The sequence below is a fragment of the Zootermopsis nevadensis genome, unplaced genomic scaffold (genome assembly GCF_977971745.1).
Source record: "Zootermopsis nevadensis isolate Lab colony 2312 unplaced genomic scaffold, Znev_1.0 Znev_ptg000039l, whole genome shotgun sequence".
Classification (NCBI taxonomy): Eukaryota; Metazoa; Arthropoda; class Insecta; order Blattodea; family Termopsidae; genus Zootermopsis; species Zootermopsis nevadensis.
In genome coordinates this window covers 1-14,645 of record NW_028259171.1, presented here as the reverse complement: position 1 = coordinate 14,645, position 14,645 = coordinate 1, and the positions used below count along the sequence as shown (strand labels likewise).

The window sequence follows — 14,645 nt, the reverse complement described above, 5'->3', positions numbered from 1 at the left end:
TCAGGAGCACTACTTACCATCCAAGTTCCTTTACCTATCCTCCTTCTCCTGCCCCTTTCTTAAGACATAACGTTAGCTACAAATCAATTTAAGAAACCTGAAAATGGTGGTCTTTTAGGATACAGCGATCCGGTAGAAATTGACAGATGTTTCAGAGTTGTGCTTCTGAAATGTCAGTCAATTTCTACCGGACTAAACAGTGCAATATCTCAGAATACAATTACCTTCTTGTCAGCACTGAAAGCTCAGATTTACGAACTACACAAATGATAATGCAAAGAAACATCTCCACTTTTGAAAGTGTATGAATGTAAAGTGATTGTACTTTTGAATGGAACTGCTGAGAAACTTTCTACTCATGTGAAAGTCTGACGTGACATTGGTTTTAATCACTTTACATTTCGTCTAAACAAATCAATCCAGCATTCCCTTGCTGAAATGCATATTGAACAGTTACGATTGGGTAAACTTCAATGAAAAATGTCCTGTGTTGAACCTCATGGAATGAAAATCAAAGCACAAAATAGGTTGCTTGTCCAGATATCAAATAAACTGAATAGAAGTTACCATGAAAGCCACAAAAATTTAGATTCTACACTTGAAATGACATTATAAACAAACACAGCATATACGTAAACTTCCTCATTTATTTTCTGTTGTTTATGAATCATCTGCATTTACCCCAAAACCACAGACTAATATAATAATTCTACAAGATTTGTGCACATGTACAAGATTTGTAAACTGAAAATCACATTTTTGAAAATATTGATTTTAATGATATCATTCATAATTATTTCAGGTCAAAATGTGAAAGAAAGAAAAAACAGCTATTTAATGCCTTTACAGGGGTATTGATACTACCGGTTCCATTTAAAATGTGGTGGTATGACACATTACCTTTGTAATCTCCAACGATGTGGCCCCATGAGATTTGACCTAACCTCAGTTTTATAAACTGTATATTTTGCATTTTGTTTCCACACTGCTGTCCTTAATATTTATAAATCCATAATTTTAATGAAATAAGGTGTTGCTAATCAAGATGACAATCACAATATACATGATTATAGAATTTGTACAGTCTGAGACAACATATGCGACCTGTGCTCTGTTAAAAGCAATGGTATTATCATAATATGTACATAAATAATGATCACTTTATTAATAAATTATCTATACTTGTATTTCAAAATATATCCATCATAGTACATTGTAACAGTATTTTAAATGAGATTCATTTTCTGATATTGCATTTGCATATTATATTAAAATGGCAAGTACACAAAACACTTTTCCAAGTATGCCGGTGGCCCAAAGAGTTCTTGTAATGTCCCTGGTCCACCTACTAAATATACACTTCATGATAAAACTGTAGTGCACTGAAGTCAGGCACTCAAAACAGTTTCTGTTTTTGTAACATATTTCATTTTTAAATCAAGCATCATTTCAACTTCACATTGAAATTAGTGTGAATTTTATCATGGAAACCCTTTATTTATTAAATATCTTTATATTTCTTTCAAACTAACATGACTCACTGACTTTTCCAAATTAACCAACACACAAAGACTGCCAGACTCCTCCTGCATCACTTTGAAGAACTGGTGTTTATCCATGACATTACTTGGTAAGCAAAATTCCCTTCTCATGCTGTGTTGTGTTCACATTGCATTAGTCCATCCTCTCATTCCAACTTTAATTAATTTCTTCTTTTTCCCCTTTTCACTCCTATGTGAGGCATAAGGCCTCTATTTTTAAAAGGTTTCAGTAATCAGTTAGACCAGTGGTTCCCAACCTTTTTGTGCCTAAGGGCACATTTGAGAGTTTATGAGATCGTGGCGGGCACCAACCAATCAACAAAGCCAAGTTTTCTTTTCTCTGGACAAATAAGATATGGACACCAAGAAATACACAAAACAACACGTTTAATGATACAAGAAACCATGCAAACAAAAATACGTACTTTTATAAGTACAATTATTATTATTATTACTCAAGTGGGAAGTTAGTGTGATGTTTGGCGCTGCATTTGATTGGCCAGTTTTTCAAATTTGGGAGTGTAGGATGATGTTGCTACTCACAAACAATCATCAAGATTGGCGTCAGTAAGTCGAGATCTGTGCTTTGATTTTATGATGTTCATGGTTGAACGGCCTTCATTATTCAGTATAACCTCTTTCCGTAGCAATGCGGGCACCCAAAAAACCCTTGGTGGGAGCCATGGTGCCCGGGGGCACCGCGTTGGGGACCACTGAGTTAGACATTTGGTAGGACTCCTTGGACAAGCGATCGGCCTGTCACAAGGCCTTTACCTGCACACAGGACATCACAACACAGAAAGACACTGACAAACATCCGTGCCTTGAGTGTGATTTGAACCCACAAATCCCAGTGTCCAAGAGCACGAGGCCCACGCCTCAGACGGTGCGATCACTGTGACCAACTTAATTTCACTGGACACTAATTAATTGCCTCATCGTACATGCTAATGTCTCTGATTCTGTGGTTTGGTAATTCAGTTTTTCCCATATGAAGTGTGGCAGCTTTGTCAGTACAACATACACCGATTCTATGAATGGTCATTACTGACTTCATATTGGCATTTTGCATTCTGAATGTTGTTAACTTAAGAATTCCCACCACCTTTAGCACAACGTCAGACCCAACTACGATGGTTTATGGGGTGTCCCATTAACTCGTTCCACCAATAAGCTGGACAGGTACTCAACAACTGCATACTGCTTGGCTTCTTGGGCAACTTGCATCGGCGTGACTCCATCTTGATTTCTTAGCATCAGGTCTGCTCCAGCAGATATCAGCCGTTTCACTATCGGAACATGGCCAAACAGGGCCGCTGCATGCAGAGCACTTTCCCCATTCTGATACAAAGTAAGTGACATTTTAGTGCGTTTGTCTTCTTACAACAAATATCTCTGGTGATCGTAAGGGTTCGGTTACAGGCGGTTTATCACAGAATTAAAACTTGTTTGCAACAGGACCACATGAAGTCAGGTTTATGGACCTCATGCAGTCTGTGTGCAATTCAGTACTCGACAGAAGGGCAGGTGACAATTAAACTGTTCCCCCTCTAACTCAAGAAGTTTACATAGTCTAGAAATAAGCAAAGAATTGAGGTCATTAAATGAATAGCCAAAGGGGTAGTATGTTGTCTCAAGGGTACATATCCTGCTGGCAGATATGTACCATTAAAAACTTAGGAAATGCCATTCATTCCTACAAAGTCCAATGCGTGCATGTCCAAGTTGGGACCGGCCAGCTAAGGGAGACAACCCCGACAGAAAAACATCACTCCCTCAGGATTGTTGAGGGTTGGACGCGAGGCTGACAACCTCAATCCGTAAAACAAAGATTTGTTTCGAAACTTCAAGCTAAGCCTCGGGTGAAAGATTGAAGAGGCCAAGGTTCAACTTTGAACTGTAGTTCCAAGAAGAAGAAGAAGAAGAAGAAGAAGAAGAAATGAATAACTAATGAATAATTTAATGACATTATTTCAATGCACAAGCTACATAATGCCAAATGAGATGAAAAAACGATTATCATGTATGATAACTGGTAAAGATTTGGAAAAAGATTATTATGTCCTATGCGAAGGTGTATACCCAATCTTCACCTGTAGAGACTGAGGAAAATTATGAAAACAATAGGACAGCCGACAGTCCAACTGAAATTGAAATCATATGCCTCCTGAATACAAATCTACAGCACCGATGTTATATCTTATTAATATACATGTTTTGTGTGCACGTAACCTCAGCAACGTTTATTTTGCTACTTACAGGCAGAAGTCCAAGAGATGGCTGGTACTTCAGTAATTCTTCTACAACACTGGAGTGTCCTTTGTGTGAGGCTTTGAACAGTGCTGTGGCACCATCCTGCAAAGCACATGCAGATATCCACATGTCAGAGCAAAGCTCTGTTTCAAATGTAGGTATAAACATTTAAAATATTTCAAATAAGAGACATGAGGAGGCAAATACAGAATGGTCCTGAAATATATGGCCAAACTTTGGGAGCCTGTTCCATTAATTCTAAGGATGAATGAAGGTCATATAGACATTGGTCCAGAAATGCTTCCTATCCGAGTTATAGCCCTTCAAATCTGTGCATCAGAGAAAGTGTTCAACTTTTCCTTGCAGCAGAAGATAGGGACGTAAATGGAAGGGGAATACAATGAGAGGAAATAAAATCCAAATCCAAAATTATCCCAGTTGTCCCATCTGGAGCAAAAGCACATGGAACACAAAGCAATGGCAGTGTTGCTTTACTGTGGGTTTCTATGTGTCGGAAACTGGACCAAGAGAAACTTACCCTCAAATGGCAGACGGCAGTATGGGGGAGAAAAATTGGTCTAACCTATCTTTGTGAGCATGTATGGCAGGAACAAAGATATCTCCAGTTGCTTGTGAGGGAAGAGAAACGTTTACACGATGCATTCAGATTTTAAGGTAAACACATTAATAATATCAAAATATGTTTCAAAATAAGAATCCAATGATAGCTGAAAATATAAATACAGTGATATTCCTTCACAATGAAAGAAATCTTGCAGAATAATTGCTCGAGCAATGGTTTCCAGTGGTGACATAAATTCTCCTGAACTATGTCTAATTTATTTCATTGCTGTAAGTGGGTTCTCAAGAAAGATATGTTTTATCAAATAACATGCACTGCATAGTGCAACTGGGATTTATGTTAGGCCAAAAAGGGATAAAGGGATTTTAAAACCTGGTACTGTACAGATTAATAGAAGATTCTTCAATGGAAAAACACACAAACACACATTCCTAATACTGTTGCAATAAAGAAGCACTTTCATTATTCCAGTACAGTTTGTTTCACGAAAAGCCCAGATTAAGAATAAACACAACTTTTGAAAAGTCATTTCAAGATCCTTCAATTCGTATGAAAATTAACTTCTGAACAGCATCACCAAATTAAACTAAATCAGTAGATTGAAATTTGCATATTTTCTTTGGAGTGACTTCATTATCATAACACACAAATGTGAGAATAACGCCAAAGATATAAAAGACTAAAGAAACAACTTTCTTTAACACATCATATTTCTAATTCTGTGGAAATAAAACAAATTACTATTTTTAAGTGTACGGACTGGCCACCATCTTCCCCTTAATGGTCCCGGACAAAAACAGAGATACAGGCTGTTGAAGATGGTGACGGATCATTTACGGATTTAAATTCTGCTAAACGCTTCTCTGCATTCCACCTCATATCAAAATGTCAATGTATGCTCTGTTCATTTAATTATATTAAAATATAAGGTAACAAAGTCATGTTATTGAAATCCAAAAGTGAAACTTAAAAACGATGTTCTTAAAGAGCAAGGACGCTAGAGGTTCTTACATATTCTCATCCTGCCCTTAAATAGACCGATTCATGGTCAGCGGTTAACGAGACACGACAACACGTTGTTGTTAGTTCAATAGTTTGTCACCGTCAGATCATCGCACTGGCATCTGGCGGGCCATTCAACATCTGCACCAAAAACTTAAATTTAATTACAAAAAACTTACATAGCGATAAGCATCAACACTAGCGCCAACCTTGAGCAGTTGCCTCACCACATGATCATGTCCCATCTGCGCTGCAATCCACAGTGGAGTGGCACCATCCGTGCGCCTTGAGTCTGGAACTGCTCCGTGGGCCAGCAGCAACAAAAGTATTTTGAAATGGCCATTCTGCGATGCAATGAACAATGGGGTGGCACGATCCTGTTTGCACACACACAGCATTCTTATCATCACAGCGGCATCGTCTTGTAGCACCTTCCCTAACAGCTACTTTCATTTTGAATTCCAACCTAACATGTGGGTTTTATAAAATTACAAATCTCAAAATCGAAACCTCAATCAAAGCCTCGGACAGACAGACCTAACAGAGGACCGAATGGAAGAGGAGAATTGAGGAGGCCATGGACCGAAGATACGGTCATCATTCTAGAGTACACTAAAATTGTTTTTATGGATTAGAACCCAACATGGTGATCACAAAGCCATTTTACATGATGCAATGTGTGCCACGTCTACTGTACACCATCTAGGTATACCAGTGACATGCTTAAAAAACAGCCTGACTTTTAAAAGTCAATGTCTGCTAAGAAATTAGATGAGCGTAGTAAAAAAGTTAGCTTATGACCATGCAGTCTATGGCCCTTCCTACAATTACATTTACGCAGACTATGACTAGGTTTTAACTGCGCCTCTATTAGTCAAGTTATATTTTGATAGGCAGTATCAAATTATTTTTTGACTGTCAAATGTGGAATTAATTTTTACTTTTGGAAGATCAACACACATTTGTGGCTGTTTGACAGGGGCAAATAACCCCACATACTGATGTGTTTACACACTCAACCAAATTTATTTCATTTTAGCCCTTTCAAGTCTTATGTATAGGACAGTTTTCTGTTGAGGAGTATTCTGCAGCAGAAACAAAGAACTCTAGGATCTTACAAACTACTTTTTACCTCAAATAAGTACAGTGTATGTGAAGGAACAAAACATTGCACTGATACCCAAATTCTGACTTCTTCTTTATTACACCGTCTCCTTTACAGGAGGTTGGCGACATATTATGAACAGGATCCTTCCATCCTTTTCTCGGACTGAGACCTGTTCATATATGTTTTTTTAGGCAGGTGATACAGATAATTATCTGCACAAACAGCGCAAGGGCTGGAAACATGTACCTTCATGTGACTGTTGACTTTCGCTCCTCGAGCGACAAGCTCCTTGACCACGTCCATGTGACCACACTGGCAGGCCACAAACAGCGGAGTTCCGCCGTCCTGCGCACAGATAAACCTCTTGAAGTGATATGAAAACCGAGTGCTGACGGAAGTACTTGGGCACACATAAAATTAAGTGGGGACTGAATATATTAGCATAAAATCATAGAATTATGTCATAGGGTTAGTTTAATGTAAGTGGTTGAGGGAAAGACTGGAATAAATTTAAAAAAGTGCATACATAATTCTGTAGGAATCTCCAAGAAACTAGCCACTTGTAAGGCAGAAAAGGGACTTTGATTCTGAATTGATTTAATGACACTGTCTCAGCTGCAAACGTTATATAGTACTGAAAAGAGCTTGGAAGGTGACATGGCTGTTGTAAAAAGTAAAAAAGAAAATGTATCCCTGTGCCTAAGCACAATGCGAGAGGATCACAGAGTCTACAAAGGTAAATACAGTGTTCTATACTGCATGGAGATGTGTAGCAAGTTTCAGAATTTCAAATTAAGGTTATTTTTTACGTCTGCACTCACCATACTTGATGAATCCACAGGCGCACCTCTGTCCAGCAGGATTTGAACAATGTCAAGGAAGCCACCCTGAGCAGCAAAGAACAGTGCAGTGGTACCTGTCTGAGCACAACAAAACGCCTTCAGGCAGCTGCATCGAACCCCAATGTCTAAAGCAGTAGTCTCACAATTTGCATGTATTCACTAACTCCAAAGGGCAATTGATAATTCTTTGAAAAGTTCTATTTCGGAACATAAAGGTTCCTCGTGCACTTTATTATCTTTATTATTCATGTATTGGCGACAGAAATCTTGCAGTGGCATAATCACGAGGTTTCGGGGATGCATCGTATTGCGTATTGAACGTCAGATTGACAATTTGTCTACACAACGATTCATGATTATAGTTTCAATGTTTACTTAGAATCCACTGCATGCTTCTACCTTCACTGGTCATCTTCAGGTGGTTCTCTTTAAGTGTTCAAAATTATTAGATTTTACTGCTAATTTATTCTGTTGTTAACTTCGCCAGGTGATGGAGTATGTCTTAAACAGCTTGCCTCTTTTAGAAGAGCGGACTATGCGGGCGTAGTTACCGGTGGAAAACTTGGCTTAACTGAAGAGGTTGGTTGATGTTGAGGGGAAGAGCTAGGTGGTTGGGGGGGTTACGTAGGATGGTAACATACAGGCCTAAAAATGAGCTACATTTACTTATATGGGACAGCAGACCAGAAAAATCACAAAACTCTTAATAAAACAAAGGAATCAATATTAGTTTTAGAACATCCAACATTATATAGCTACAACTTTAACACTGGTAACCACACCTACAGATTCCACTTTACTAAAAGACATAAGCTTCCTAAGACCCAGTCCAATACATGACGAAGTCAACAACAGAAAATGTGTAGTCAAACCGATTAATTTCCAACACGTAAAGAGAACCGAGTGAAGATGACAAACTAAGGTTGAAACATCTGGTGGATTCTTAAAAAGCATTGAAACTATAATCAAGAATAGTTGTGCAGATAGACTGTCAACCTAAATGCACAATTACATTTTCTTTCATCCTCTTATAATTAAATGTATAACCTCCCTGAGATAAATCTTGCACATGATAACTCTCTGAAACAGTTCCAGCTCTTTCAGATCAATGGACTCTTTACTTAATGCATGGTCACTGCACATTGTCACCATACATACAGTGCGATATTTAAATTTTCACTGAATATTGAATTGCATCGACTTAAAAAACTTTCCAACAGAACTTAAATTATTTTAGAAATTCACGTGTGTCCACAAGTGACTTGATGCTCAGGCCAAAACAAGTCTTAGCTCTGCTTCTGTTGTAGAGGTCCTCTAAATCCTTGCAGCAGAATGGACACCTTTGGGGTCAGCAGAAAAGAATGGTCACATTCCACCCGACAATTCACAAGTCAGGTCCTTTATGGTACTTACTACTCTCCTGGCCTTGGGGTCAGCCCCCTGATCCAGCAGTTCCACCACACAGTCCACATAGCCACTGGCAGCTGCGAGGATGAGGGGCGTCATGCCATCCTGAGTAAAAACACACACCAAGCGTAGCTACAACCTCCATTCCTCCTAAACTTACTCATTAGGTGGCGCTCAGCCACAATTAATTCTCTTTCCTTTGCCTTCATTTGTTCATTTCCACCGAATGCACCAAGCACAGTTCACGTGCCCTTACTATAATAGACATTTCTACGTCGTAATAGAGAATTAGACCGTTCTTCTGTTGTGCGATCTGCGACCTTGACACAGACCAGAATTTAACTGGTGTTGTGTGGACTACGACCTTCGCGATCAGTGACGCACATGAACGAGTTTAATTCAGACAACATCAGAGGGCTTGAGCCAACACAGGCTCATCAGCTACTGGAAAATAGCAAGGCATTTTCTGATCCTACTCGCACGTACGACGCGACGCGCCTGGCACAGCGATACGTACCTTGTCCCTGCTGTCGACGTGCACCTTGCCGCTGTCCAGAACGCGCCCCAAGAGCTGTACGTCACCCTGGATAGCCGCCAGGTGAAGCTGCACGTCGGACGGCGTCTCCTTCTGCAAAAGAATCGCATGAAGATGAAAGTCGATCGACTGGTCAATATGTTACACGTATTTTCGGTCTACTTGCATTTCCCGTTCAATCCCTGGTGCTAAATGTCACTGAAATTCCCGATCAGTTAACGAAACACAGCAAGGCACTTGGAACAAGCGAAACACAGGACATTTTAATACGCGATTTTGTACTGATTCAGTCTGCAACGAAGACAACCCAAGTCCCGTTTTTTGAAGAAAAAAAATATAAGAAAAGTAAGGCAAGGCCTTCAGAGTGAAATTTGTGCACAGACGCCGTAAAACGTAAAACAAGATGACGTCAGTGAAACAAAGAGGAATGGCTTTTCTGGACGGACAGTTCGCAATGAGGCAATGAAATGTTTTCGACCAGATTGCGAGTTCTTCAATGAAAACAAAATCATAATCAAAGGGGATACACACATGTATAGGCTGTTTGCTGGGACATGAGCTATGGCCTTGAGATGTGCAGTGCATTTCCACCCCGAACAGTGGATGGGGTGAACTCAGAGCTCAGTTACAAGGCAGAAGCGACCGAGTTCACTTCGTGTGGTAAATTCCATTTCAAAAACATTGACCCATTTTTAATAGGCATTTCATATTCATCGCTGTTTCTACTCAGCACGAACAGAATGCAAAGCGTGGGCAGAGGTGTAAAGAAAATAGGGGGACGTAAAGTAATACACAGCCATAGTAGAGAAATGGTGATAAGTGTTTACAGTTTTATGAAGAAAGAAGCGGACAGCGGCAATGTGATTAACGTTAATCAAATACAAAATCGTGTTTCTGAAGCTACTGGTGTGTCCATAAGTACTCTGAAACGCATTCTGAAAGAGTACGAACATAATAAACGAGTGGGAAAAGAATTCAGCACACCTCACAAGAAACGGCCAAGAAGGAAAATTAAAACAGATGTAGATGATTTTGACAATTGCGTAATTCGAAGAACGATTAACGAATTTCACACTACACAAGGCGAGCGTCCTACTTTAAAATCGTTGTTGGCAGTAATTAAGAAAAAGATAAACTTCAGTGGCGGGAAGTGGGCTCTTTGGAAAATAATTAAAAATTTAGGCTTCAGGTGGAGGAAATCGGAAAGTAATAGGAAAGTTCTCATCGAAAAGGATGATATTCGTGCAGCAAGACTGTCTTATTTGAGAAATATAAGTCATTACAGAAATGAGGGGCGACCTATTATCTACATGGACGAAACGTACATTCACTCCTCACACACGAAAGGACATGCCTGGGGTGATGGTACAAATGCAGGTCTACTTGCACCCGTCTCCAAAGGACAGCGAGTCATCATCGTACACGCTGGCAATGAAAATGGCTTCATTCCAAATGCTTTGTTAATGTTTAAATCGGGGACAAAATCTGGAGATTATCATCATGATATGAATTTTGACAACTATGAAAGATGGCTCAAAACGAAGTTAATTCCAAACCTTCCACCAAATTCGGTATTGGTAGTGGACAATGCAGCTTACCATAACGTACAACTTAATCCGGCTCCAACTTCTTCATCTCGAAAAAGTGCTATGATCGACTGGCTTTCAGATCGTAGCATTCCTTTCAGTGACGGAATGTGTAAGCCCGAATTGTATTCTCTAATTAAACTGCGTAAGCCACGATTCAAAACATTCAAAATTGACGCTCTACTGTCTGAACATGGCCACTCTGCCCTTCGCTTGCCGCCATATCATCCAGATCTGAATCCGATTGAACTGATATGGGGATTGGTCAAAGAATGTGTCGCCAGAAAGAATGTCAGTTTACGTCTAGATGATGCTATGAAACTAGCTGAGGAAAAGTTTAGTAGCATCACAAAGGAAGAATGGACCTCGAGGTGCAACAAATCCCGTCAGTGCGAACAGAATTACTTGCGGTTGGAACCTGTTCTTGACGACATTTCGGAACAAATTACAGTTAATTTACAAGATGGCAGTGATACCAACAGTTGTAGCAGTAGTGAGGGAGAGGAGAGGGAGGAAGAAGATGATGGGGAATTATGTGGAATAGAAGCTTTGTAAAATATCTTCAGCCGCTGTAAGTAATTCAGTCTGCATTGATGTTTTTGTGTTCAGTAGTACAGAGAAAGGTGTTCTCCTCCGTTCCCCACTATCACTAGGAGACAGCGTCAGTACCCTCCCTTACGTGCATATCCACAGCTCATGTCTGAGCGAACGACTAATAACTTAAAATACAAATGAAAAGGGAAGAATACAAGAGCCGAGAGGGTTTACAATGATCCGAGCTGTGCAATAAACAATCATACTGTCGTCTACATAGGGATTTTAATTCTGTTATTATAATCATCGCTTTTCCAATTTCCATTAAGGAGTGTTGACAACTTAATATATTTCACTAAAATAATTAACACTTTAAAATAAGCACGGTACGCTTCCGTGATAAGAGAAATAATCTAAAATACTTCATCCAAGTATAAAAAGTAATCAAGTATATCAAACTGCTTACATGAATATGAAATATATCTTAGTGCGAAACAATTCATATTTCACAGAATTTATTACAAACTTTTCTCGACTTACTGCGAGCAGGCAACAATTTTTTTAATAGTGGCCAGGCTCATCACTGCGTAATATCAGTCGGACTACATTTTTCAGTCCCAAACTTTAGGGACAAACATAACCTTAGATACCCACAAATGCTCAGGTAGAATAGAAGAAATTTAATGAACAAATCAAAATTATTGTTCTCTGGCCAGAATACATTCTGTAATTAATTAGTCTTTATGGAAATATTATCTAAAAATTATACCGCTTCGACTGATTTAATTGAATGAGTTATGAAAATAATTATCGATAGTAAAAAGAAAATTTGGAGAAAAACCATGAAAGTCCATGTTTAAATAAGCAACTTTTATTTTTGTATTATTATCATTCTTATGCCCCACTACACACCATGTAGGCACTTGGCGTTAACCTCGACACTAGATAGGGGCAGGCAGCCCTCGGAGGAGGAAAAACCCTTTGTCCATGTTGGGGATCAAGTCTATACTGACTCAGCTACCCCCAGATCCCCTTTCTATCAATGAAGATTATTAATTATAAACAAGTCTGTAGCGTATCGTCCCAGCGAATTATGTTGATTCTGTGTGTGAAATTGATGGGTAGGAATAAACAAATGTGTCTGTAGTCTTAAGTAAATGCCTGGAATTATAGGGTAGCATGCAGAACTTAAATCCAGTTATATTTTTTTTCCCCCTTAAAATACATCTGCTACGTGTGGAGCTGAATCCTACCTTCAATGTGTCTATTCCTCATATTCACGGCGATTCAAATTCAGTAGATTTAAGAATACGCGTGTAAAATTGCCTGTGTAATTACAAACCTTCGTTGTCTTCATCTGACAGCTCATGTTTTAGGTAGTATAAAAGTAAGTCATGGATCCCATACTCATTCCGCTCGGACATTGCAAGCGATTTCTTAATAAACTCACTCGTCATATCTATTTCGTGACCAAAGAGTTCCCAGCACCTGCGATAAGTATAAATTTATAAAATGAACAAACACGATTAAATCCACGTTTACGGATCACTAATTTGTGTCTGTAAGCGTATACTGTATTCAGATCAACCAAAATTCAAATTGATTTAATTATTATAATGCAATTTAGATTTTAGTTAATAAATAAACTACAATACTGTAACAAGAGTTTAACTCTTAATGACAAGAAATGCAGTAGAATCTTATGATCTGTCACACCTGATATACTTAAATATAAAACAGCTTTAAATCACTGGGAGAAAAAGTTCAAAATTCAGTCCTGCAAGCAAAGTCTGAAAATTACATGTTAATGACAATAAACAAAGAATAATGACTTAACCTCAATTTTGATTCGACAAAGAGAGCAAAGTCCTGATGGTAGCATTTCATTTCATCTGGCAAGTTCTCTATAACAAAGTCCAATTGCACCTGCTATGCCATTCTCTTGAGAAATACTAATTTTAATTTAAATTTCTGGAACATGAAAATTTGAAATTGTTCCCATACGTGGGCACCTCTAGTGACAGGATACATATTCAAATGTCTGCACAAATACTACATATCTGTTCCTTCATTTCAGTAAATTCTGATGACAACTGTGAAATTGTAGACACATTTCTTTGAATACCCCCCAAAAGAATATAACAGGGTAAGCCTGAGAGACTTCACCAACCCTTCTGGAGTAACAAAGGAACTGACGCCAATGGCACATGGCAGAAGGGGTAGAGATCTGACTTGTTGAAACCTTTCAAATTTCATTCTGTATCATCTTCAAACAACTACCAGAAATAAACACATCATATTTTCTTGTGGAGTAACGTTCTGTAACTTCGATATAATTGTCGATGGTGAAACAAATGCAATATATCGTAACAAATGTATACTTTCACTGGTCTTATTAAAAGAGAAATGGTTTTCAGATCACGTCATACAATATTTATAAGGAACATATTCAAAATGTAAACAAACTGATATTAAAGTGATAATTAGATATGTGCACAGGTCCAATTTGTTTTAACTCAAACCCAAATACTTAAGTAAGATGACAAACTTAAAATTCGTCAGTCAAAATAAGAATCAAGCTTGTTTCGTATAACAGGTTGTAACCGTCCCACTCCCGTCTGCTGTTGGAGTTGCCCGGCTCGGTTGCAGTCTTGTCGATCCTTGTCGTATGTGATGTAATTCGGGATTTCTGCTCATGTAGGCATGGAACTTTTCTCAGGGAATATTACATGGAGGTGTATAAGCTGAAGGTTTCGGTAATGGCTTCGAGACTGAAGTGCGTAGTTTTTTGCAAGCACAATTTATTTCTTTTACGATTCACATCCACTGGCCGAATCGAGCTACAAAACAATTTAGGATGTTGCTTCCTCTGAATTCCAGAAAAGAGTGTCCTCACAAGAAAACTTTCCTGTCCTTTAGTCATAGGACTTCCCCCTTAACTTTCACAAAAAATGATGTATTTGGGCAGTAATGATGCCCTAGCTCACGTGGACCATTAAAAAAAACCTTTAGCCGGCGGGTGCCCCCTGCAAGAATTTTGGGGGTCACACGGTGCGATAATTCTTTCCTTTACAGTCGTAACAAGTGAAACTCGTAAATCTTTATTACTTGTTTCCAATTTATTTTTATTTGTGCCTCACCGGGACTCGAACCCAGAACGCGCGGTCACAAGGTGTAACACGCACGTTACTTTGTGATTATAAAACATATAAGCAAGTGTGACAATTATGATGCTGAAGAGCTCTGTTGACATA

At 38.8% G+C, this 14,645-nt stretch overlaps 2 protein-coding genes across 5 annotated transcripts; one reads left to right on the top strand and one right to left on the bottom strand.

Annotated features, from left to right (window-relative positions):
- Positions 1–629: 629 nt before the first annotated feature.
- On the bottom strand, positions 630–12,945 carry LOC147871768 (uncharacterized). 4 transcript variants are annotated; one of them, XM_087360154.1, is made up of 8 exons: positions 12,734–12,945; positions 9,254–9,364; positions 8,743–8,841; positions 7,309–7,407; positions 6,734–6,832; positions 5,559–5,756; positions 3,801–3,896; positions 630–2,882 (listed from the first exon to the last, which is right to left on the bottom strand). In XM_087360154.1, exons 1-8 carry the CDS (start codon positions 12,758–12,760, stop codon positions 2,670–2,672), a joined length of 942 nt encoding a protein of 313 aa, XP_087216280.1. In that variant the 5' UTR covers positions 12,761–12,945; the 3' UTR covers positions 630–2,669. The 4 variants fall into 4 exon arrangements, with proteins under 4 accessions (XP_087216280.1, XP_087216279.1, XP_087216281.1 ...); XM_087360153.1 differs by lacking the exon at positions 12,734–12,945 and adding an exon at positions 9,803–9,874; XM_087360155.1 differs by lacking the exon at positions 12,734–12,945 and adding an exon at positions 9,803–9,874 and having other exon boundaries at positions 5,589–5,756.
- LOC147871767 (uncharacterized) lies at positions 9,826–14,633 on the top strand. Its single transcript, XM_087360152.1, has 2 exons — positions 9,826–11,428; positions 13,469–14,633. The coding sequence occupies exon 1, from the start codon at positions 9,826–9,828 to the stop codon at positions 11,410–11,412; it is 1,587 nt and encodes a 528-aa protein (XP_087216278.1). The 3' UTR covers positions 11,413–11,428; positions 13,469–14,633.
- Positions 14,634–14,645: the final 12 nt, after the last annotated feature.

Excerpts from the sequence above, each read along its gene's own strand:
- LOC147871768 (XM_087360153.1), bottom strand. The coding sequence starts at position 9,856 with ATGCACTGCACATCTCAAGGCCATAGCTCATGTCCCAGCAAACAGCCT. Across the intron at positions 9,365-9,802 it reads CCAGCAAACAGCCTATACAT|AAGGAGACGCCGTCCGACGT; the intron begins GTGTGTATCCCC and ends ATTCTTTTGCAG. Across the intron at positions 7,408-8,742 it reads ACCCCAAGGCCAGGAGAGTA|ACAGGTACCACTGCACTGTT; the intron begins GTAAGTACCATA and ends TGTTGTGCTCAG.
- LOC147871767 (XM_087360152.1), top strand. The coding sequence starts at position 9,826 with ATGAGCTATGGCCTTGAGATGTGCAGTGCATTTCCACCCCGAACAGTG.